Raw genomic sequence first — 25206 nt, forward strand, 5'->3', positions numbered from 1 at the left:
ATTATAGTTTGATGATGATGATTGACACAACTCCACTGAGTGATATCAGTAACCCCTATCAAGAAACAAGCATCCCATGGGGTAAGCCACGTGATTGGCTGCAACCAAAGATTTCCCAATAATGGTGAACCCTCTTTTGTGGAGGACATACTTATGAATGCAGACTTACCAAGAAGTGCAAAAAGGGACACAGATCCCTTCAATTGAGAAATATTTTCATCAAGATATTGAATTGTCATGAAAATACCTGTTTGAATAAAGTGACGACTTGCAGCCATGTCCACACTGGTTTATTTAAATGAGAGTAAAATGTGTACAAGAGTCGCAGGATATGTTAGTTGGTGTCGTGTTCACGATTCATCACCAGTCTTTGGTTTGATTACTGAAGGAACAAATCTGATAACACGTGTAACTCTGATGTACTGTGTCAGCAAGGAGAGGTGCATTTCAGAGTACTAGGACGTGCCCGTACGTGGGTGCCCGTGCCCTTGCGTGGGTGGGTTCCTTGCCAAAAAAAAAAAAAAAAAAAAATTCCCAAATTTAAATCAAGTTTACCTCCCTGTCTTTGCTAGCCATGACATTCGATGCCATTGACCATTGCCACTCCTACGCCACGGTGAGGCGACAGGGTAGGATTTGTAGGAGACCTGAAAGTGCAGTGTCAGTATGTATTCCATGTTCGAATTGTTTTAGTTTTAAAATAGTTTAAAAAAAAAAAGGTTTGCAAAGCATACCACCAAATTGAAACAGAATTGAAACAGAGCAGAATTCTTTTCGAAACAATTTTTCTTCAATAAACAAATAATAATAAAAATTGTCTACATGTACATTGTACACACCTTTATGTCGTTAGCACCTCTTCATAAACAACATTGCAGAGGAAACGGCGCTTCTTCTTTGTTTCCTCGTCCTGGGCAAGAATGCGGAGGCTGCTGGATCTGCCAACCCTACAGGCCGCCACGTAGAACTGACAATGGCTGAAGAAGTCTCTTGGGCAGAAGATCCCAACATGGTGTAGCGACTGCCAAAAGAAGTTGTGCACTTTTTTTGAAGAATTCTTTTCGAAACAATTTTTCTTCAATAAATAAATAATAATAAAAATTGTCTACATGTACATTGTACACACCTTTATCTCGTTAGCACCTCTTCATAAACAACATTGCTGAGGAAACGGCGCTTCTTCTTTGTTTCCTCGTCCTGGGCAAGAATGCGGAGGCTGCTGGATCTGCCAACCCTACAGGCCGCCACGTAGAACAGACAATGGCTGAAGAAGTCTCTTGGGCAGAAGATCCCAACATGGTGTAGCGACTGCCAAAAGAAGTTGTGCACTTTTTTTGATGAATTCTTTTCGAAACAATTTTTCTTCAATCAATAAATAAATAATAAAAAGTGTCCACATGTACACACCTGTATCTCGTTAGCAGCTCTTCATAAACAACATTGCTGAGGAAACGGCACTTCTCCAGGAGATCCTAACATGGTGTACGACTGCCAAAAAAAGTTGTGCACTTTTTTTGATGAATTCTTTTCGAAACAATTTTTCTTCAATAAATAAATAATAATAAAAATTGTCTACATGTACATTGTACACACCTTTATCTCGTTATCACCTCTTCATAAACAACATTGCTGAGGAAACGGCGCTTCTTCTTTGTTTCCTCGTCCTGGGCAAGAATGCGGAGGCTGCTGGATCTGCCAACCCTACAGGCTGCCACGTAGAACTGACAATGGCTGAAGAAGTCTCTTGGGCAGAAGATCCCAACATGGGGTAGCGACTGCCAAAAGAAGTTGTGCACTTTTTTTGATGAATTCTTTTCGAAACAATTTTTCTTCAATCAATAAATAAATAATAAAAAGTGTCCACATGTACACACCTGTATCTCGTTAGCAGCTCTTCATAAACAACATTGCTGAGGAAACGGCACTTCTCCAGGAGATCCTAACATGGTGTACGACTGCCAAAAAAAGTTGTGCACTTTTTTTGATGAATTCTTTTCGAAACAATTTTTCTTCAATAAATAAATAATAATAAAAATTGTCTACATGTACATTGTACACACCTTTATCTCGTTAGCACCTCTTCATAAACAACATTGCTGAGGAAACGGCGCTTCTTCTTTGTTTCCTCGTCCAGGGCAAGAATGCGGAGGCTGCTGGATCTGCCAACCCTACTGGCCGCCACGTAGAACTGACCATGGCTGAAGAAGTCTCTTGTGCAGAAGATCCCAACATGGTGTAGCGACTGTCCTTGGGATTTATTCACAGTCATGGCAAAGCAGGGTCGTACCGGAAACTGCCGACGCCGCAGAGTGAACGGGAACATGTTGTCAGATGGACTCAAGGTTATGCGTGGAATGAGCAATGTGCGTCCAGAATTGACACTCATCACAGATTTTGCAACCAACAGATTTGGAAGGATCTGAAGTATGATGTACCTTGAGCCATTGCAGTGCCCGCTTTGCTGGTCGAAGTTTCACAGCAGCATGATTACCATACCCACCTTGAGAGAGATTCGATGTGGAGGCATACCAGATGGACAGAGGGTGTTCAGGAACTCAGGCGGATACAAATGATCACCCTCAGATTCCGCTGTATCGACGCTACAGCAAACATGTTCCTCCCCTGGAAATATGGTCGTCATGTAGTCATTTACCTGATCGACTTCGGAATTGGTCGGACATAGTATAACACGCTTGCATAGCCACTTGGGGTTGCTAATGTTGTTATGCAAGTCTTCGTACACCCAAGTGACAATATCCTGAAGTTTTTCACCTGGAAGAATGAGCGGTTCCCTGAGCTCAATAGCAAATTCACCCTCTTCTGGATTGACAGGAATCTTCCCTTCACCCAGATCCAGCAGGAATTTTGCAAAATCAGATTCGTCCTGTTGTTCTCCAGCACCCTGCATGATCCTCATGTTTACTCTGAGACGAAGTATCTGCACTTTTCTCCACAGGTATGAGCTCTTGAAGCACCTTCCAACTATGTCAATACGGCTACCGTGTGGCACAACAGTAAGGATCTGCCTCCAGTCACCACTGAAAACCATTGTGATGCCGCCAAATGGTTCCTCTGAGCCCCGAAGCCACTGGAATGTTCGATCTGCTGCCTCCAATGCGCGACGATCCATCATTGAAACCTCATCCACCACCATTAGATTAGTCATGCGTATGACTGCTGCAGTGGTGTCATTTTCACTGATGTTGCAAGTGGACTCATCAGTGAGAATGAAAGGACACTTGGTCCTACTATGGAAGGTGGCCCCTTTAGGCAGCAGAGTAGCTGCAATACCACTTGCAGCAGTTGCAAGAGCCACTTTTCCCATTGCTCGCACTTTGTTGAGTATATGAGACAATGTGAATGTTTTCCCAGTCCCACCACTTGCATCAACTGCAAGCATGCAGCCATGTCCGTGTTCCACACTCCTCATCACTTTATCGACAACAACGCGCTGCTCGTCATTAAGAAGGCACTCTGTTTGAGCGATGTGAGCCTCAAGTTCTCCTATATTGTGCACTGTTTCGTGCTCGATGACGCGCGGAATGCGAGACTGGAAATGAACTGGTTCAGGCTCAGGAAGGCCAAAGGTCTTACTGAGCGAAAAGCCGTGGCACTCAACTTTGTTCCTCAGCTCTAGTAGCACTTCACTCACAATGCGTCCATTTGGTTCATTCACACCTGCTGCACGCATGAAGTCCTCGCACAGCACATACTTGTGCCTTTCCCAGAACTGCACGTGGTTGCCTCTGAGAACGAATATGAGCATGTTGGCAAATACTTCGCGGACTGCAGGGCCAAATGCAATATTTGCAGCCTCTTCCATAACGGAATCCACCTCCTGGTCATTGTCAACGATGCCATATGCAATGCAGGCTGCCAGATAGGTCTCCATGACCCTACCACCAACACGACGGAGATCCTGAAAGCATGTGGGGCCAGGCACGCGGTACAGTAGCATGCGGAGATAGTACAACTCGGCATTATGTGAGTTGACGGAAATAATGGGGAGCCGCCCAACCGTATCAGCCTTACGGTTATCCTGGAAACTCAGCCTTCTCTTCCGCAATTGAAACCTTTTCCTCAAGTAGGTGAAGTGTTGGAATACATCTGGATATAGAACATGACGCATGTGTGGATGGAGATTCATGGCTTCAAAAAAGGCGGTGAGGGTTGTTGCAGGGGGTCCTGACTCTGCCACGTTCTGTACGGCACCTTCGTCATTGAACGTGATCACCTGCTCATCCTGTAGATGGAGTGCCAGCATCTCGACTGGTGAGTACTTGCTTTGAATGGGGAAATCGTATATGCGCCAGTATCCCTCAGATGCGGTGATGTAACGCCCTAGTTTGTAGCGTGCCACTTCATCATGTCGTAATGCCTCTCGCATCCTCATGAGGCTCTAGTCTGACCAGGCACTGGTCCGGGCCCTTTTCAAGGTATTTGTACAGGTACTTGACACTGGTGACAGCACAGACGATCTCAAGGTTGATGTGAGCATCGTACCTGAGGACAATATATGGATTGTAAGGCACAACCCATGCATTGTTAACTAATACGTTAGCACCGCCTCATATTGTCTTCATGATGGGATCACCAGGTGCTGCTTCTGCCCGTCTTCTGTACAGGGGATAGGAGTCATCAGAGAAGCTTGTCGTTTGTCGTAGGGCTTTGGGATAGTCCTTTGTGCACTTCCGGTCTGCCATGCAAGGGCTCAAGATGTTCCATTCCCCACATGGGCCGTGAATCATGTGTGATGTCACGATACGGTGTAGTTCCGGATTTGTGAGTCTGTCAGGAATCTCAGCAGAGACCACGCGATCGACATCTGCTGGTGTTCTGGGCTTGTCGCGAGGTACCACGGTCAGGAGCATGTGTATATGGGGAAGGTGACGCTTTTGCGTTTCCTTCACCATCACGTAAGCGTCCACATGCCCCAAGATGTCATGCTTGAGGATGTCTGCGAGGAGTGCTTCCACCTTCATATGAAACACCCGGGCGATGATATCAGGTCTTGCATTGGGTGGCTGACCCTCAAAAACCGATTCTTTAATTTCTGGCCACTTTGGGTTGCAGGTGAATGTTAGGAAAAAGTCTGGTTTTCCCTTGACTCGGACTAAAGCCATTGCATCCTGAAACTCTTTGGCATACCAACGTGGCGACCCATAAATTGACGGTGGCAGAATGGTGAGGCGTCCAGGTAGCACCTCAGCATCACTGTTCAACGCATCAACGATGATCTTATACTTTTCTGCCTTAATTGACTTCTGGTTGCAGCGAATCCAATTGAGACGGTGTGACTCAATTTTTGCCATCATGTCGCATACGTACTGCTGTGTCAACTTTCCACCACGAAGCAGTAGATTGAAGTGATGAGTAGGATCACGTACTTGTAGATGGTAGCGGTAGAAAGTTGTTGGCGTTGTCCCTGCCAACTCAGTGTGGTACCCCTGAGAGCCGCAGGGTAGCAGAAGTATGTATGATAGTGGGTCATACGCTGGATGCATGGCGTCTATTGTCTGTAAACCTCCTCCTCTGAGGTGAACAGCGACTGCCAGCCTTCCAAACTGCTCTGTTGTCATTGGCCCTGGAGCAATGACAGCCACATCGCTGTCTGGTGAGGGAAGGTTGACGGTACCATGATGAAGGTCTCGGCGCCGCGTGCGACCTGTTAACACAATATTCAGTTCATTGGCGCTATCATTATGAACCACATACTCAATGGCTGATTTGAATTGCTGGACGTATGGGTTGCACTCATGAATGGCCTCTTGTGCTCTTAGCAAAAACTGCTCATTCAGGCCACTGTTCGAGGTGTGGGCACGACGATAATCCAGCTCATGGGCTGGATCGTGAAAGTAGATCTGAGCAAAGCGTGGGGTACAACCCAGATCGGCAAGAGGAGCACCAATGTAATGGTAAACCTTACCTTGTATGCGCACTCCAGGATTGAAGCCAGGCATTCGTATCTCTCGGACACCGATACTTGCCATTGCCAGCGCGTTGTTGTACTGTTTCGCGTGCTTCACAAAGTCCTGGTTAAGGAAAAGGTTTTTAATAGCATCTGGAGGTTGTGATGGAATTGAACCGGGTTTTGGATTCGTAGGATCATGCATAAGATCGACCTTGCCGTGGTTGCAGCAAAATCCTCTTCTCTCCTCATTCCACACCAAAGCAGCACAATGCAAGCATTTAGTGCATTGAAATATTGAGGTCCTGCTCAACGCGTGCCTGTACTCACCATGAAGTACCTCTCGGAAGAAATCGGTATCATCGTATCGAGCAAGGTTGCGATTGTCATGGTGAGCCTGCTCTAGTCTCACACGGTGTACATCCTGATGGCGCAGGGCATCCCTTACTTGCCGGTCTTCTCGCTGGTGAGGGATTTCTTCTGCACGACGCCTTGCCTCGCGTTCAGTGTTGTCTGCAAAGCGAGCAGTCCGTTCTTCATCCGTTTCTTCTGCATGACGCCTCGTCATGCGTCCAGTGTTGTCTGCCAAGCGAGCAGTCCGTTCTTCATCCGTTTCAGCTGCACGACGCCTTGTCACGCGCGTAACGTCGCATGTCAAGCGAGCAGCGCATTCTTCATCCGTTTCTTCTGCACGACGCCTTGTCATGCGTCCAGTGTTGTCTGCCAAGCGAGCAGTCCGTTCTTCATCCGTTTCAGCTGCACGACGCCTTGTCACGCGTCCAGTGTTGTCTGCCAAGCGAGCAGTCCGTTCTTCATCCGTTTCAGCTGCACGACGCCTTGTCACGCGTCCAGTGTTGTCTGCCAAGCGAGCAGTCCGTTCTTCATCCCTTTCAGCTGCACGACGCCTTGTCACGCGCGTAACGTCGCGTGTCAGGCGAGCAGCTCGTTCTTCGTCAGATTCCATTGCGCGTGCACGACGTGCAGCTTCGTTCCTTCGTTCTCGTAAACGACGACTCGATTGGGGCATTGTCTTTATCTACAATCTATCTATAAGATAGACAGTAAGTATATAGACGGTAAGTATAATATAGATAAGATAGAATAGATAGATCTAACAATAAGACAGTGGTAAGATACAATCGAGACAGTTAGTCGGCACTTTCGTAAGGCCGGAAGTGAAATCTTCACTGTCCGGAAGTTCGCATATCGCAGTTACGATTATTCGCCATTTAGTGTTAATGCCCAATTATTCAATTAGCGCCAACGTATTTTGGCTTTTTGCAATTTAATCGCAAGGAAAAGTAGAAAGAGAAGAGAAAAAAAAATGAAAAGGAAAAACATTAATAGCCTACGCAACAACGTGTTCTGTGATTGGCTGGCCTACCCCGCAACCTGTTCTGTGATTAGTTTGGTAAATAAATCGCCATAGCTCGGTAACTACTTCTCCGATTAATATGAAACCTTGAAAAGGCACATCCTCAGGTCCCCAGCAATATATCTGGCAATTTTAATTGAATTACTATCCGTAATGGCGCACGCGCTCTCACATCGGCCATGCCTACGCAACAACGTGTTCTGTGATTGGCTGGCCTACCCCGCAACCTGTTCTGTGATTAGTTTGGTAAATAAATCGCCATAGCTCGGTAACTACTTCTCCGATTAATATGAAACCTTGAAAAGGCACATCCTCAGGTCCCCAGCAATATACCTGGCAAGTTTCAAGTATATCGGACCCGTGGTTGTCGAGAAACAGCGGTCACAGACAAACAAACACACAGACACACACACAGAGATTACTGGAATTATAGATAGACTAGGGCATGCCCGTACTATATATATATCTGAAATTATATCCCCCCCCCCCCTCTATTTACATGAAATGGTTTGGTCCATTCGCAAAGCCAAAGCGAACGGCTTGCGAGTACGGTGACAATCCCCCCCCCCCCCCCTCTATTTACATGAAATGGTTTGGTCCATTCGCAAAGCCAAAGCGAACGGCTTGCGAGTACGGTGACAATCCCCCCCCTCTATTTACATGAAATGGTTTGGTCCAAAGCGAACGGCTTGCGAGTACGGTGACAATCCCCCCCCCCCCCCCCCTCTATTTACATGAAATGGTTTGGTCCAAAGCGAACGGCTTGCGGAGTTTGGTAAAGAAATCGCCATAGCTCGGTAACTACTTCTCCGATTAATATGAAACCTTGAAAAGGCACATCCTCGGGTCCCCAGCAATATACCTGGCAAGTTTCAAGTATATCGGACCCGTGGTTGTCGAGAAACAGCGGTCACAGACAAACAAACAAACACACAGACACACAGACACACAGAGATTACTGGAATTATAGATAGATACTGCCACATTTTAATTTCGGTTATGGTTGTTGAATATCCCGTGATACCTTTATTTAAAAAGTTGGCCTTTCATTCATGTGTTGGTGGTTTGGTAATCGTGCGTACCTGGGATGAGCAATGATCCCAAGAATGGTAAGGAAATCGATGTTTGGGAAAGGATGGAATTGCTATAGTTTCTCCAAGGTCATATTTCATTGGTCCAAGGCCAATGGCTTGATCTCTGATCATCAATTTGGTTTCAGACCTGGTCACTCTACTCTGGACATGCTGCTTCTGCTTTCTCAACAATGGATGGAGGTCCTCAACACCAAACAGGAAATTAGAGCTGTCTCCCTTGACATTTCACGTGCCTTCGATACGGTCTGGCACCCTGCTCTGCTCACCAAACTCTCCTCCTTTGGTATCCATGGAAATCTCCACGCATGGCTGGCGGACTTCCTCTCTGGTCGTAGTCAACGTGTGGCCCTGAATGGGTTTCTCTCATCTCCTCTTCCTGTTCAGGCTGGAGTTCCCCAAGGTAGTGTTCTGGGCCCTGTGCTTTTTCTGGTCTTCATCAATGATCTCTCTGACTCTCTTGAAAATCCTCTCTATCTCTTTGCTGACGACTCTACTCTCTGTCGCTCCATTCCTCATCCCTCAGATCGGCAGTCTGCAGCCTCCTCACTCCCTGCAGACCTGGACAAAATCACAGACTGGGCAAACAAATGGAACATGTCTTTCAATCCCGATAAATCTCACACTCTTATGATGTCTCTCCGAAAAGACAGACTGGAAAACCCTCCCATCCACTTTCTGAATAATCCTCTCCAAGAAGTTCTGTCACTCAAGCTTTTGGCTCTCACTATTTGCCATGATCTTTCCTGGATAAACCACATTTCCAAGCTGGCCTCCAAAGCTGGCTCATTGTAAAGAACTCTCCATGGGGAATAAAATATGTTCATGATGACGACATCGATCACGTGGTTCGGCCGCCATCTTGGAAAAACGGATAAACTTTGCACCTCTATATCTCCGAAAGTGCTGAATAGAAAAAATTGAGACATGGGTTATTGTAAAGAACTCTCCATGGGGAATAAAATATGTCAATGATGACATCATCGGTCACGTGGTTCGGCCGCCATATTTGTTCTAAATGGCCAATAAAAAAGTAAAAGTCTGGCAAGTCCTCGGTCTCTGACCGAATTTTCATCCTGTCTGTTTGTTTGTCAGGTTGGTCTGTTTGTTTGTATGTCATTCGCCTACAGATAGCAATTCTAAACTCAATCGCCATGAAACATAAGCAAGTTGTAAAGGTCGTCATAACTGAGAAGCCCATTGATTTTGAGGTTGAAGGTCATCTTGAGGTCAAATTTAATGAAATTGTCATTCTTTATCTGATTGCGATGAAAGTTGAACAGCATTTGCATATTGAGTCACTGAACTGGGAAATCAACTTTTTTTGAGGTCAAAAGGTTGAAGGACAACTCAAGGACAACTCAAAACTTCCAAATCAAAAATTGTCATCTGAAAATCAATTTTCATCTGATTGATCCGAGCTCTGATTAAGATTGTCAATTTAAATCTTCATGAAATTGATAATTTGATGTCTCCATGGCAACTTTCTTTGGGGGCATTGGGGGTGGATTATGCACGACGTTTTTGTCCCCCATCGCACCGCTGAGCGAAAGGGTGACTATGGTTTTCCCCTCCATCCGTGTGTGCGTCCGTCCGTCTGTGCGTGCGGACGTGCGTGTGTAAGTGAAAGACCGAATTCGTCGCTACGTCTTGTCTCCCATATCCCCCTCTCTGTCAAATTCGTCATCCAATCCCTCCCAAGAAGGAAGAGATGGAATCACACACAATGTCACTTTATGTCGTGATGCATCTCACATTTACTCAAATCGTTCACATTGTTCTGGTGTGGAGTTTTGTCACCTTGGTGAGTGGATGTGGATGGTGCGAAGAGACTTCTCAATTCCTAACTATCCTATAATGACTTTAACTCTTTTACACTACCCGGGGTCTTGCCCTGCCAATCCAATTGGCCATCTTTACTCTATGTGGTTCTAAAAACCAATTCCCATTGACCATCCTGTGATGCCATCCAAATTTGGGTCTCACTCCCCAATTTTTCTTACTGTGCCCTCGCACAATTTCGGCGCTGGGTCGTGTGGCTCCAGCAGCAGGTCTACCTACCTGCGCACCTCCGCCACTGAGGTCGCCACCTGAGCTTACCTTGCTCCTTGCGACTACCGAACTGGGGAAGGCCCCTCCTGGCTCTCTCACCCCTCTGATGCCCTCTCTGGCATTGGGCTACCCTGGTCCTTCTCCTGGATCCTCGGGCCCCACTGAACTCTACTCTGACTGGCTCCCAGAGCCTAACTGCGGCCTCACCTGGCCAATAGACTACCAGTGGTGGAGTGCCCCAATAACCATACGCACCAACAGGCCCACACGCTCAGCCATTTCCACAGACTCATGCACCCATCCAAGCACTTCTTTGCTTCTACCTGCACCACAGGTGTCAATATCCAAAAATTTACCTAAACCCTCTACCTGACTTTAAACTACCCACCCCGGGTATTCGTGAATGGGTCCATCTCCCCCATTCACTCCTTCGCACCATGCATTCCACACCTTTGACTTCACACCAAGCATTCCGCACCACTCATTCCACACCATTTATTTCACACACCAATTATTCCCGGCACACCTCTTGTGCTCTCATTCCTTTTTCCACTTGCACACCATGCAAGTCAATACACTTCCACACAACTCCATTCACCTCAATACACCACCTCTGGTTATCCCCAACCAATTGCTCATTTGCTCAACATGCAGATTCTCACACATACAGCATCATCTAGCTGGAGCTGCTTTTCCCCCTAATACTTGTGCTTCCCCGTTTTCCCTTACACTAAGCACATCCCTCGTCATTATCATCCTTCTAATCTCTCGACGTCCCCTCTACCTGTACCAAAGTCACTACTTAAATCTTGTCATCTACTGTCATCTCTAAATCCCTAACAATTACCCTAGCCCACCCTGGCTAGTTTTCACTGCCACCCCATAATCTAGCGCTCCTTTGCCCCAAGTGAGGGATGGCGAAGCTACCATCCCTCTACACCGGGTACCATTTGCCAACGCCATTGCTATCCGTCCACGACACTGGAGCCTCTTGGTGCGGAAATACATTTTCGTCACAGCTCGGCTTCGAAAAGCCGAGCGATGCATGCGGGTGGTTGGTCTCCTGTTGGTTGGGTCCGTCCAGCATTTTCGATTCAGGGGAGGAGGCATGCTCGGGCCAAGGTTCAAGGCGCCATCTCTACGTGGAGCCTTCCGGTCCCACGCACGATGGCCCAACCGGCCCCGGTCGGAGCATCGCAGCCGCAAGGGGGCGCGGTTCCGAACTCTCCTACCTCCCCTTGAACCGTGCCGATCGCCTTTTCCGCCAAGGCGCAGCACCGACCATACAGGGCGGGGCCTGGCACGAATCGTGCACGGCGGTTCTTGTGAAACCGCCGCGGCATCGATCCCCGCCGGCCCCCGCAGCACACAAAGCACACCACGCACCGAGGACTTGCGTCGGCTATACGTCGCGCTAGACGCTACTCCCCCGGTCTGCGTCGATGCCCGAGTCGCATTCTCGCACCTCGCGACCCGTTCCTCACTCACACAACGCGGCGCTCCAGCGCCTCTCATACACCCCTTGAATTCCGTTACTGCACTTTCTCTCCGTGCATTCTGTCCTCTTGCACACTCAGATTCACACCACTCAGGCGCACTCATGCCGTTCGCACCACTCCATTATCGCACTCCCTCGCGCACATCCTGGCACACTCATACCACTCACACACTCTGTTACACACTTTTCCTTCACACACTCCTGTACCGCACACCCTCGCGTACACTCTTCTGGTACACACCCAATCCGCGCACACTTACCCATGGGTGTGCACTCCTCTGGTACACACCCAATCACGCGCTCTGGTGTGCATCCTCTCTCACTCTCCTTGGCCATCGCACACTCGGTAACACACTCGTCTTCGACACACTCTTCCCACACACATTCGGTGTGCATTCTTCCTCACTCTCCGTAACGCACTCTGAAACACAATCTCGCTGCGGTGCACACTTTTTTCGCACACGACGTGCCATTCACCCTCGTGCACCTCACAAAGGACCTTCACGAGCGCCCGGGGCTTCGTCGGGATCCGAAGCACGCCAAAAATCTTTTCGCGCCAAACATTTTCGTGCCAAACACGCTCCTACTCACCTTCGGGATCCTCTTCTCCTGCACCACCACCTGCAAACTTTCATTGGGGTTAGGCAGCACGACATCACGATGCAAATGCAGACTTTGAGTACATTCCATCTCTTTTTCTTGCGATTCAATTTCTAACTCTGCCGTCTCTTCGACCCCAATTTCAACTATAACCACCTCTTTTTCTTTTTCCTCGACAACCGCCGGCGCACATGAAATTTGCTTTTCCAATTCGACGGCCGTCGGCTTTTCTACACCCCGTGTCGCGATTTCCATTCCCTCGGTCAATTTAGCTGCGCCCTGCTCTACCTCGCTCCACACGCGTTCCCCACACCACGTTACCTCGTCGTGTCCCAATGCGACTTCTTCGCTCAACTTGCGCCTTATGTCCTTCCCTGCTTCTTTTGTTTCTTTCTTAGACGCCATGCTCATTTTTACCAATTCGTTCTTTTGGGTGTCCATTTTGCTCTCCAACCCGTTTTTCACCTCTTCCAATTGGTCACCCATTTTTCTTCCCAATTCATTTTTTGCCTCCTCCAATTCTCGGATTGATTTGTCCCCCATTTCTTTCAATTGGCCGCCCATTTTGCTTTCCAATCGCTCACCCTGAGCTTTCACCTCGTCCTTTTGGGTGTCCAATTTATCATTCAGTTTCTCGAAGCTTGCCGCGAGTTGAATCATAAAAAGACCCCAGTCCCCTGGCACCACGGGCTCGGCTCTCGCCACCACGTGCGAGGCGCCGCCATTTTCTTCCCCTGTTACCTCTACTGCTGTATCCTCATTAATGTCCTCCTCCACTTCTAGCTGTCCTCGGTCCTGGGTTGTTGATTCTAACTCATCAGATACCTCCTCTTCTACCCCCACCGGCATTCGACCGTCTTGGCTATCCATGGTACGAATACAATTTTGTTTTAATACTAAATTTTGGTCGCTCTTAATTTTGGCCAAATTTGTCGAAAGAAAATTTGGTTGGGTTCCAAATCCCACTCCCCGACACCAATTGTTGCGGCCAATATGTACAATTGGTGTCCAAAATTTTGTCTAACAAATTTGGTCCCAGGTTCCAAATCCCACTCCTGACACCAAATGTTGCGGATCTGTCTCCGGCCTTCTCCCCATACCAAGGGGGGGTTAGTCCCCTTGTCTTTGACTGACCAGGCGCGACTCGAGATCTATCACATCCTTTCCGGACAGCGCTAAATAGGGTTGCAGGACCAAATTCGCTGTTACCTAAGTACTAGAGCTGCCCTGAAACGAGGAGATAAGCCTCACCCGAACCACGTGTGTTGGTGGATGCGCCGAGCGGTAGCATACACGTGATCCGAGCCGTTTAGTTGATGGTGGAACCCGATTCAAGTGGTCTTATTCGTACCACGCTTAGTCAATGGAGAAATCACAGGTACGATCGAATCAGGAAAGATAGGAAGAACAAATGGTTTATTTACACTATACAATGAAGAGGAGGAGGGACACAGAGCAATCCTTTAGAACAGTCTTAACTTAATACCCAAGGGCACGGGCCCGTCTGACACACACACACTCACACGGGGATTGCAGGTGCAGGATGATGGTCCGTGGCTCGTCCAGGGATGGCTCCCGTGCAGCTTCCTCTGGTCCCCGGCACATCCCGCAAAGATGGATGGAACAGAAGACAGGCAGGAGCTCGTAATATGCCATTTGGACGCAAAGGTTATGACGGGCGCACGGTAGGGGGGCGGACTTTGGCGTGGCTGACGGTAACTCACTGGCGGCTATTGCCGCGTTTACTCGCGTGGCTGGAATAGGCGCTATTAGCCACCGGCGTGTTTGGCTGTGGCCGCATACTCGTACCGCTAACGCTTCTTCTTCTTCCCCTCTGGCGCGTATGTAATATGGCGGGCTTCCAGTTCAAAGCCTCAAAGCGCTATTGCCACGACGTGCTCTCCACGAGTCCTTTCGATGCGCTCCATATAAGTGCTCACTATTCTAGCAAGTCCTTCACAATGCGCTTATTCTCTCCCAGTCCTTCGTAATGTGCCACTGGTGCCAGTCCTCCCGCGCTAGTCCTTTCGAAGGCGTTGTGGGTGGGCTTATATAGCCCCGCCTTGTGAACCTTCTCTAACTCACCAGCCGTTCTCTGCCACGCCCTGTCACACCATGCCGCTCGAGCCCTGATTGGTTGGTGACCCTTACCGTCCCCCACTGCACCTTACCGATTGGCCTCACGCACCCTCGTTTGCCCAGCCGCACTCGTCTTCATCGTCCTTGCGTGGGAAACCGCAGTTCTCGGTCCGCAGTTCCTCCTCCACACGATTGTGATGAAGATGTCAGAACATGACCGCTCACCACCAAATCCAGCAAACGAGAGATACAAAATCGTGGCTGTTCCCAATGAATGTCTCTCGCTCCGGAGCACCCCAATGCAAAAGAGAAAGCCACGAGGAAAGCGAGAGAAGAAGAAAGAGACAAAATGTCTGGACACGACTGTTCGTGATGAATCTCCCTTGCGCAAGAGGAGAAAATGTCGGCCGAGCGTTCCTTTGGAGTCAAGGCTCTGATGTCATCTCATGACGTCTCTGTGTCCGCTCCCCTCAGCGAGTCCCATCTTAGCAGTCGTTTTGCCAATCAAATCACGGACCGATCACTGCTATTTGGGGCGTGGCTTCACGGACATTTTGTGCGTCTGTGCTCACCATGTCGATGTTATCCATGGTCGTGTTCAATGTCCTGTTTCCGGTTGGTTTTTATTTGGTGTAGTTAATGCGCGATTTCTTACTATTTGTGTGTTTTGCTGGTGTCATAAGGAACAAAGGAAAAAATAACAGAGGCCATTACATACAGGGGATTAATTTACCCATCATCTCTAGCTAATGAACAAACACCACCCCTCTCATGGGGACAAAGACACACTCTTCCACGACATACAATCTACAAAAATTTCCTACTTATGATACATCAAGGTTCTTCTTCATCACGACATACGGAGCATGGTAATCTATCCACTCTCCCTGGCTCCAAGGTAATCATTGTCTACCCCCTACAAAGGTAACACAGCCCCCTTAAATTCAGCCTTAAATTTTGCATCGAACCCTCAGATTACCCATGCCAATTTTTCCACATTTCGCTATCTTCACCAAAGAAGGGTGCTTCTCCATACACGTGCCAGCCGAGCATGGCCCCATATGCTCGGCTCGTTCCAAATTTCCCGATTCCATCCCATGGCTCTCTTCCCAAGCCGAGAGTCCACAAATCACCACAGAATATCTGTGGAACATCATTCTCACACCATCATGTTCCACAGGTGCCACAATGGTTGTCTGGTGGGCTATACTCATCACTGTCCATGCGGACCGACCCGCGTCCAAAAACCAGCACAGCATGGCAGTTCATCACATGCTGTCTGTCCCAGAGTCTCAGGGAGAGACAGCATGGCAGTTCATCACATGCTGTCTGTCCCAGAGTCTCAGGGAGAGGCAGCCAGGCCGCATGCCCAGGCGGTCACCACATCAGGCCCTTGTTGGCCGTCTGTGGTGCCTTCACCAAAGCGCGGCCCACAACACCTCCCGTGAGTGGTCCTCATAATACACCATCCTAGGTACCTGTGAGAAACCACTTCAGACACCCGGAGGTCTTAACCCGCACCAGGATCCGGTGACCCTGCCAGCCCGAGACACTCGCTTGGACGGCGCCCCAATGAAAAAGGGAAGCCTCACTCCACTCTACCCCCCATGGGGCCCAGTTCGTACCATGACACCTATGGTCAGACCCCACGTCCCAATCTCACCAGCACAGGCCCCTTGTGTTTGCCCCTTGTGTCCAAACGGCAGCTGCAGGTATCGACCCCTTTCTAAGGTTGCTCTGCCTCTCCCTGCAGTTGTTCCAAATTTTCTATGGGGACCAGTTCTTCCGAGGCTCTATCTCCCGACTATTCCATGTCCGAATCCAGCTTGGAGCCAAAACACCTCCCCCCCCCCCCCCCCCCCCCCGCCCCTGCTGGGTTTTCAATTTCGGAGCCTTTTGTACCCAATTGTTGTTTGTGGTGAGGGTCTCCTCGGTCACTTTAATCTCATCCTGGGGACATTCCATGGGCCGACTCACCTCATCGCCCAGACTCTCTTTGACTCGATCAATCCCCTTCCTGATGACACGGTCCAAGGTGCTCGGCCGCTCCAGTCAAAATTCATTCACATTATCATCCCCAATCACTTCCGGCCCCAACATGTATTCATCTATACACACCCGGTCTGGTTCTGTTACACGGACCTCCAATATCTTTACCCCCTGTTGCTCTGCACCAAAGACCTGGTGCTCCACAAGTTCCAATTCCTCTCCCTGTTGTTGCATTGTGACATCCACACCAGCCCGACAGCCTTCCAGGTCATTTCCAGTCCAACATTCCCCATTTAAATTTGAGTTTCCCCCATTTACCTCTAGTCTCTCCCCATTTACCTCCAAACATGCCGTCTCCTGCGCCCCAAGTGTATCAGCTTGGGTTGCATCCTCTTTCATTCATTCTTTCATTCCCAATACAATCTCTTCCCCTGCTACTTTGTCAATGCATTCCCCCAGTTCTTGTGTTGTTCCCTCCATTTTCCTTCCATTCGTTCATTCCTTCCCTCCATTACATCAATTTTGCCTTCCAATTGTTCCCCACGCTCATTCTGAGCATTAATTTGTTCACTCAGGCCATCTTTAATGAAACATTTCCCCTCCTGTGCCATATTTGTATCAATTTTGTTTTTTCCATTCTATTGATTTGTCCCTTCAATTCATTCTCTATTTCCTCCATGAATTTGTTCGTTTGTTCTCTTCGGGCTTTTGTTTCAGCAATTATTACATCCATGATGGCCATCATTCGTTCAGTATGGGCATCCATTTTTTCATTCATTTGTTCGCTCCGAGCATCCATTCCCATTAACAATTTGCACATGGCCTGGAAATCCATCGGATCCGTTCCCATTGTCGCTGGCTCCCTCATAGGAAAGGGGGGTGGACTCGTGCTCGGGATGTGCACACAAAGAAAGAACAATTCAGTATCTTTTAATTTTTATTCCGATAACATAATCATCAAAATATGTCTCCAACTCGTCAATATTTTCCACAATGCTACTTCCTCGATTTCAAAACATGTTTATTTTTATGCTCCAGATTAATTCGTTTCACCTTTTGATTTAAAAAAATGCACCAACCCAACTGGTATTTACCCTCCAAATTGTTTCCTGAGCCTGGACCTCCATTGTGCAGCTAAATAGCACCAGGCAGACTGAATCCGCCCATAATCCTTCAAGGTTTACAAAATGCGCAGCAAGTTACAAGAATAGGGGCACTGCATCGGCGGCACCACCACGTTCCAACATCGCAATTTCCCACATCTTTTACACAATATGTACATGATTAAACACCCCCGTTCATTGTTTTAGCCAAATTTCTTAGCCTACCCCCGACACAGCGTGTGTGCGCGTGCGTGCGTGCGGGCGTGCGTGCGTGCGTGTGTGTGTGTGTGCGTGTGTGTGTGTGTGTGTGTGTGTGTGTGTGTGTGTGTGTTTTCATAAGGCGAGGTTTTATAGGCTTCGTGTAGTGCTTTCTGTGGGATTTGAGTGGGGAGGGGGGACGATCGGGGGGGGGGGCGGGGTTAAGGGGCAATTACTGTGTGTCCGCCTGTTAAAAGACCCAGAAGACCCCAAGGCCTCTGAAGACCCAAAATACCCCAAAGACCCAAAGGACCCCAAATACCCAAAGGACCCCAAAGACTGAGCACACCCAATGGACCCTGAAGACCCAAAAGACCCAAACAACCCCAAGGATCCAAATGACAAAAAGGACCCAAAAGACACCAATAACTCAGAAGAACCCCAAGTACTCTGAAGATCCAAAATACCCCAAAGACCAAAAAGACCCAATAGCTGGGCGGCTTAGCTAAAAAATTCGGATCGATTGTGCCTTTTCCCTTAAAAGCATGAAACTTGGCACATGGCTAGAATACCCGAAAAGAAAGATTTTTAGTCCAGGGGGCATCCCCAATTTCACCCCATATGGCGGCCATCTTGAAATCCAAGATGGCCGTCATACAAGACCTATTTTGATGAATATCTCCATAATTAGAACAGATATCAAAATGGTTGAAGTGCCTATACCTACATTTTTAGGGTCTAGGAATCCAATGGCAACATAAAATCCAATGGCAACATATTGGAACACCCACAGTTCCAATACTGGAGTCTCACGATGGCATTGGAGAACAGCATCCTGACCTTTGTGCGCTCATTGATGGAGGCTGACTTTGAAATGTAATTAGATGCTTTATGGGAGCTTCTTCCGTGGTTCTTTGCTCTTGACCATACGCACTATGCAAGATGGGTCACAGTCCATTTGCGTGATATGATGGACTTGCACAAGACACACCCTAAAGTTCTGGATAATTTCCGAGCTGGCATGTTCACGGTACAAAAGACCCAACGCAAATTTTCTTCAATTGCTACAGATCATGCACATGAACAGAACAATGCACGTATCAAGGGAGATGGAGGAGCTGTGGGTCTGCTGGACAATGCCCATGCTCTGCAAAGATGGATGGTTGCAGGTCCAGAGGTCTCAAGGGTGATTGATGAGTTTGAGACTGCACAGGAGCAACATGAAAGCAAAGCGCCATCACTGCATCATGATCAGAATAAAAGCACCCAGATGACCTTTGACAAACATGTCAGATCACTTGTATCAGTTATCGAGGAGCTAGGTAATCCATTTCTTGAAGAAACCGCTGACCTTTTGGTCCTTGACACAAAGGATATAGCAAGTGCATCAGTCGTACAAAGTGTGAAAGACGTGCAGAAAGTGGGAAAGGAGGCTCTGGAGTCATTCGTGCAAGAGAGGCTGATTGAACGCTCAAAGCCTTTGAATGATGTCGTCCCGCACAAAAAGTTACCTCTGTTTGGCAGCTCATCAGTAACAGACCAGCTGACAGATAAACACAAGGTAGCCTCATTGAAGAGTGATGTTCAACTGTTTTCTCGCCTCTATATTGCCTGTCAAACCCGCGAGGGAAACCTGGATGAATTTTTCTGTCATGAAAATCAATCTTTCCCTCCATCTCTGTCCAAGGATGGGAAGCTTCGACCTGGTACAAAGAGCGACCTTTTGGACTGCTTAGAGGAACTTTCACCATCAAGCACACAGATGCCAGAGGTGACATGTGTCATACTTGACGGGGCAGTAATTGTTCAAAAGCTAAAGCCTGATGTTGGCACAGTCAAAACATTTGGCGAATATGCCGAAAAGGTCTTCATCCCATTTGTTTTCTCACAGTACAAATCTGCAACCCGACTTGATCTGGTGTGGGACCGTTACCTACCCGACAGCCTTAAGAGCATGACCCGTGAAAAGCGTGGCAAGGGGGTTCGCCGACGAGTAGATACCTCAGTTGCAATTCCTGGACAGTGGCAGAACTTTCTTCGAGTTGATGAAAACAAGCGTGAACTCTTCAGCTTCCTTTCCAATGAAACAATTAAATCATTTGAAGACCAGCGCAAGGAGCTAGTTGTCACACTTGATACAGAGGTTCTTACTGCTCCACCACGCATTGATCTAGAATCACTCTCCCCGTGCACTCAGGAAGAGGCAGATGGTCGGATGTTCCTACATGCTGCTGATGCAACACAGAGAGGGCATAGTAAGGTCCTCATACAAACTGTGGACACAGATGTTGTCGTGCTTGCAGTTACAGCATCCCAGAAGCTTTCAGTGATGATATGGTTACAATTTTGGACAGGCAAGAACATGCGATTTATCTCTGCACATGATATAGCCACAGCTCTTGGCCCTGAGAAATCTAAAGCCCTCCCCATGTTTCATGCACTAACAGGGTGTGACACTTCTTCAGCACTTAATGGGCGTGGAAAGGTAACTGCATGGAATGTGTGGGAATCATTCCCTGAGCTCACAGAGGTACCAGCAGAAATTTGCCACCAGAGCACAGAGATAACTGAAACCTGCATGAACGTCATTGAGAGATTTGTTATTCTGTTGTATGATCGCACAAGTACTGCTACTGACATTAACATTGTACGAAAGAAACTGTTTGCAAAGAAGGGCAGACCTGTGGAATCAATTCCACCAACACATGATGCCCTTGTGCAGCACGTAAAGCGGGCAGTATACCAAGGCGCACTATGCTGGGGACAAGCATTGCATGCTAAGCCTGATCTACCAAGCCCCACTGAATGGGGTTGGCAAAAAACGTCTGCTGGCCTGTTCAAACCAATATGGACAACACTTTCAGAGGCTGCAAAGATCTGCAATGAACTTGTTAAGTGTGGGTGCAAAAAATGATGTACTGGTCGTTGCCGGTGTAAGAAAGCTGCACTTCCCTGTACTTCTCTCTGCGCATGTGATGGAGAATGCAGCAAAGACTAGAAAACCACAATATGGCACAGTTACAGTCTGCGATGTCATAGACACTTTTAATCACTGAAGAATGCCAACCTGTTAAGAGTATTTATATGCATTCCCAGTATGCATGATACTATGCAAAATTAATATTTTCATATGACTGCTTAATATTTTATGTGACCATTGGATTCCTCGACCCTAAAAATGTAGGTGTAGGCATTGCAACCATTTAGATAGCTGTTCTAATTATGGAGAGATTCATCAAAACAGGTCTTGTATGACGGCCATCCTGAATTTCAAGATGGCCGCCATATAAGGTGAAATTGGAGATGCCCCCTGGACTAAAAATCTTTCTTTTGGGGTATTCTAGCCATGTGCCAAGTTTCATGCTTTTAAGGGAAAAGGCACAATTCATCAGTTAAGCAGCCCCACTACAATGAACCCCAAACTCCCAAAATACCCCAAACACCCAAAATACCCCAAACACCCAAAATACCCAAAATACGTCGAAGACCCAAAAGACCCAATAGACTGAAAAGATCCTGAAGACCCAATGGACCCCAAAGACGCAAAATTTTGGTAAGACCTAAAAGACCTCAAGGACCCAGAAGACCCAATAGACCCAAAATACCTGAAGACCCAAAATACTCTGTCGACTGTTAAAGACACAAAAGATAATGAAGACCTAGAAGAGCCCAAGGACCCAGAAGACCCCAAGGACTTTGAAGACCCAAAATACCCCCAAAGGACCCCAAAGTCCCAAAAGACTGAAAAGACCCAATGGACCCAAAAGACCCCGAGGATCCAAAAGACCCAAACAACCCTAAGGACCCAAATTACAAAAAGAACCCTAATGACTCAGAAGACCCCAAGGACTCTGAAGACCCAAAATAACCCAAAAGACCCAAAGGACCCCAAAATACCCCAAATACTGCAAAAACCTTAAAGACCCAAAAGACAACAAAAACCCAAAAGGCCCTGAATACCCAAAACTTCCCAAAGACCCAAAACACTGAAAAGACCCCAATACCCTTAAAACCCCATTAAGACCCAAAACACTGAAAAGACCCCAAGACCCTTAAATACCCAAAACACAACCAAGACCCAACATACCCCAAAGACCCACAAAGACAAAAATACCTCAAAGACCCAAAATACCCTGAACATCCAAAGACCCCAAATACCCTTAAATACCCAGAAGACCCAAAAGACCATGAAAATTAAAAATACCCCAAAGATTCAAAAGACCCAGAAGACACTGAAATACCTCAAGGACCCAAAATATCTCCAAGACCCTTAAAAGCCCAGAAGACCGAAAAGACCAAAAAGACCCAAAAAACTGTTCCAACCCATCATTTTTGATGGCCTTTATGCTCGTGTTTAATATGTCACAAGATTCAATTTATCATGTATGTAACAGGACCCCAATAAACCCACCACCGAGAAGACTTTGCCCAAACATCATGCTGAAATGTCAAAGCACAATAACATACAAAGACTGAGCCCAAAGACTGAGCACACCCAATGGACCCTGAAGACCCAAAAGACCCAAACAACCCCAAGGACCCAAATGACAAAAAGGACCCAAAAGACCCCTAGAACTCAGAAGAATCCCAGACTTACCCAGTCGTACCCAGCTGCTCCTGGACTCTGTGTCCTTTCCTCCTGACAAGGTGGAAAAGTTTCTGTCAACCCTCGACTCTGATTCTGCAACTGGACCTGACGGCATCAGCCCACGGGTCCTAAAATCCTGTTCTTCTGCTCTTTCACTCCCTCTCTCTGTTCTCTTCACACTCTCTTTTGCTCAAGGTCATCTGCCATCTGCTTGGAAATCTGCCAACATCACCGCTTTGCAAAAACAGATCCCAGCAACTACAGACCAATCAGCCTTCTCTCAATTATCAGTAAAGTCATGGAATCCATCATTGCTTCAGATATGAAATCTTTCCTCTTCTCCAATGGCTTGATCTCTGATCATCAATTTGGTTTCAGACCAGGTCACTCTACTCTGGACATGCTGCTTCTGCTTCCTCAACAATGGATGGAGGTCCTCAATGCCAAACAGGAAATTAGAGCTGTCTCCCTCGACATATCACGTGCCTTCGACACGGTCTGGCACCCCGCTCTGCTCACCAAACTCTCCTCCTTTGGTATCCATGGAAATCTCCACGCATGGCTGGCGGACTTCCTCTCTCGTCGTAGTCAACGTGTGGCCCTGAATGGGTTTCTCTCATCTCCTCTTCCTGTTCAGGCTGGAATTCCCCAAGGCAGTGTTCTGGGCCCTGTGCTTTTTCTGGTCTTCATCAATGATCTCTCCGACTCTCTTGAAAATCCTCTCTATCTCTTTGCTGATGACTCTACTCTCTGTCGCTCCATTCTTCATCCCTCAGATCGGCAGTCTGCAGCCTCCTCACACTCTGCAGACCTGGACAAAATCACAGACTGGGCAAACAAGTGGAACATGTCTTTCAATCCTGACAAATCTCACACTCTTACGATGTCTCTCCGAAAAGACCGACTGAACAACCCTCCCATCTACTTTCTGAATAATCCTCTCCAAGAAGTTCTGTCACTCAAACTTTTGGGTCTCACTATCTGCCATGATCTTTCCTGGGAAAACCACATTTCAAATCTGGCCTCCAAAGCCAGTCGCCGACTGGGCATCCTCCGTCGTGCGAAGTCCTTCCTTGGCACACCTGAGCTCCTCATCACGTACAAGGCTTTCATCCGCAGCTCAATGGAATACTGCTCTCCCCTCTGGGCTGGTGCTCCTGCCTCACACCTAGCTCGTCTTCACGCTGTTGAAAGCAAAGCATTCAGAATCATTGGAATCTCCCGCGATGAAGCTAACTCCAAGGGCCTCTCACTCACTCACAGCAGACAGGTTGGTGGTCTTTCCGTCTTCTACCGACTCCTTTCTGGCCTTGCCCCCCCAGCTCTCTCTGGGCTCTGTCCCGCAAATATTCCTACAGGTCGCACAAGATCTGCCTGCAACCCTCTTATGGTTAAACTGCCAAAATCAAGACTCTCTGCTCACCTTCACTCCTTCATTCCTCTTTTCTCTCGCCTCTGGAACAAACTCCCTCACTCTCTTCAATCCCACTCTACCCTCCAGGTCTTTAAAACAGCTGTTCACCACCATCTCTTATCTTCCCCCATCCAAAACCTTGATCTTTTCTATCCCCGATAATTTCACCCCAATTACACTTTTTGAAATACCAACTTCTGTCCTGGAAGTCCTTGGTGTCCTTGTGTTTTATACTTCTCCCACCCTCCCCCCCCCCCTTCCCACGCCTCCTCCCCCCAAGCCCTCTCCCTCCCACACATCTCCCACACATCTCCCTGCTCTTAAATGTTGTGTGCTCTCAAGTGTTTGTGTGCTTCCCATTCTCTTGTCTTCCGCTCCCTCTTTTTATATATTTTGTTTGTCTGGTTGATTTGTTTGTGAAGTAAATGTCAGCTCTTTCACGAGCCTCGATTCAGTATACAAAAAAAACCAAAAAAAAAACCCCCAAGTACTCTGAAGATCCAAAATACCCCAAAGACCAAAAAGACCCAATACAATGAAAAGACCCTGTAAGAAAGAAATGGACCCCAAAGACGCAAAATTTTGGTAAGACCCAAAAATCCCTAAGACCTAAAAGACCTCAAGGACCCAGAAGCCCCAATAGACCCAAAATACCTGAAGACCCAAAATGCTCTGTCGACTGTTAAAGACACAAAAGATAATGAAGACCGAGAAGACCCCAAGGACTTTGAAGACCCAAAATACCCCAAAGGACCCCAAAGACTGAAAAGACCCAATGGACCTCAAAGACCCCGAGGATCCAAAAGACCCAAACAACCCCAAGGACCCAAATTACAAAAAGAACCCTCATGACTCATAAGACCCCAAGGACTCTGAAGACCCAAAATAACCCAAAGACCAAAGGACCCCAAAATACCCCAAATACTGCAAAAACCTTAAAGGCCCAAAAGACAACAAAAACCCAAGAGGCCCTGAAGACCCAAAACTTCCCAAAGACCCAAAACACTGAAAAGACCCCAAGACCCTTAAAACCACATGAAGACCAAAAATACTGAAAAGACCCCAAGACAAATACCCAAAACACAACCAAGACCCAACATACCCCAAAGACCCACAAAGACAAAACTACCTCAAAGACCCAAAATACCCTGAAGATCCAAAGCCTCCAAAGACCCTTAAATACCCAGAAGACCGAAAAGACCCCAAAGACAAAAAAGACCCAAAATACTGTTCCAACCCATCATTTTTGATGGCCTTTATGCTCGTGTTTAATATGTTACAAGATTCAATTTATCATGTATGTAACAGGAC

The 25206-nt window shown here is 47.5% G+C and overlaps 1 protein-coding gene across 1 annotated transcript in view; it reads left to right on the forward strand.

Annotated features, from left to right (window-relative positions):
- The window catches only part of LOC137428460 (uncharacterized), a 56593-nt gene that overhangs the window by 23893 nt on the left and 7494 nt on the right, over positions 1-25206 (forward strand). Inside the window, exon 3 of the mRNA XM_068118376.2 lies at positions 432-496. Coding sequence (XP_067974477.2) covers positions 432-496 — 65 coding nt within the window. The remainder of the gene's footprint in view (positions 1-431; positions 497-25206) is intronic.

Source organism: Myxine glutinosa, chromosome 5 (genome assembly GCF_964187855.1).
Source record: "Myxine glutinosa chromosome 5, kmMyxGlut1.1, whole genome shotgun sequence".
In the NCBI taxonomy this organism is placed as follows: Eukaryota; Metazoa; Chordata; class Myxini; order Myxiniformes; family Myxinidae; genus Myxine; species Myxine glutinosa.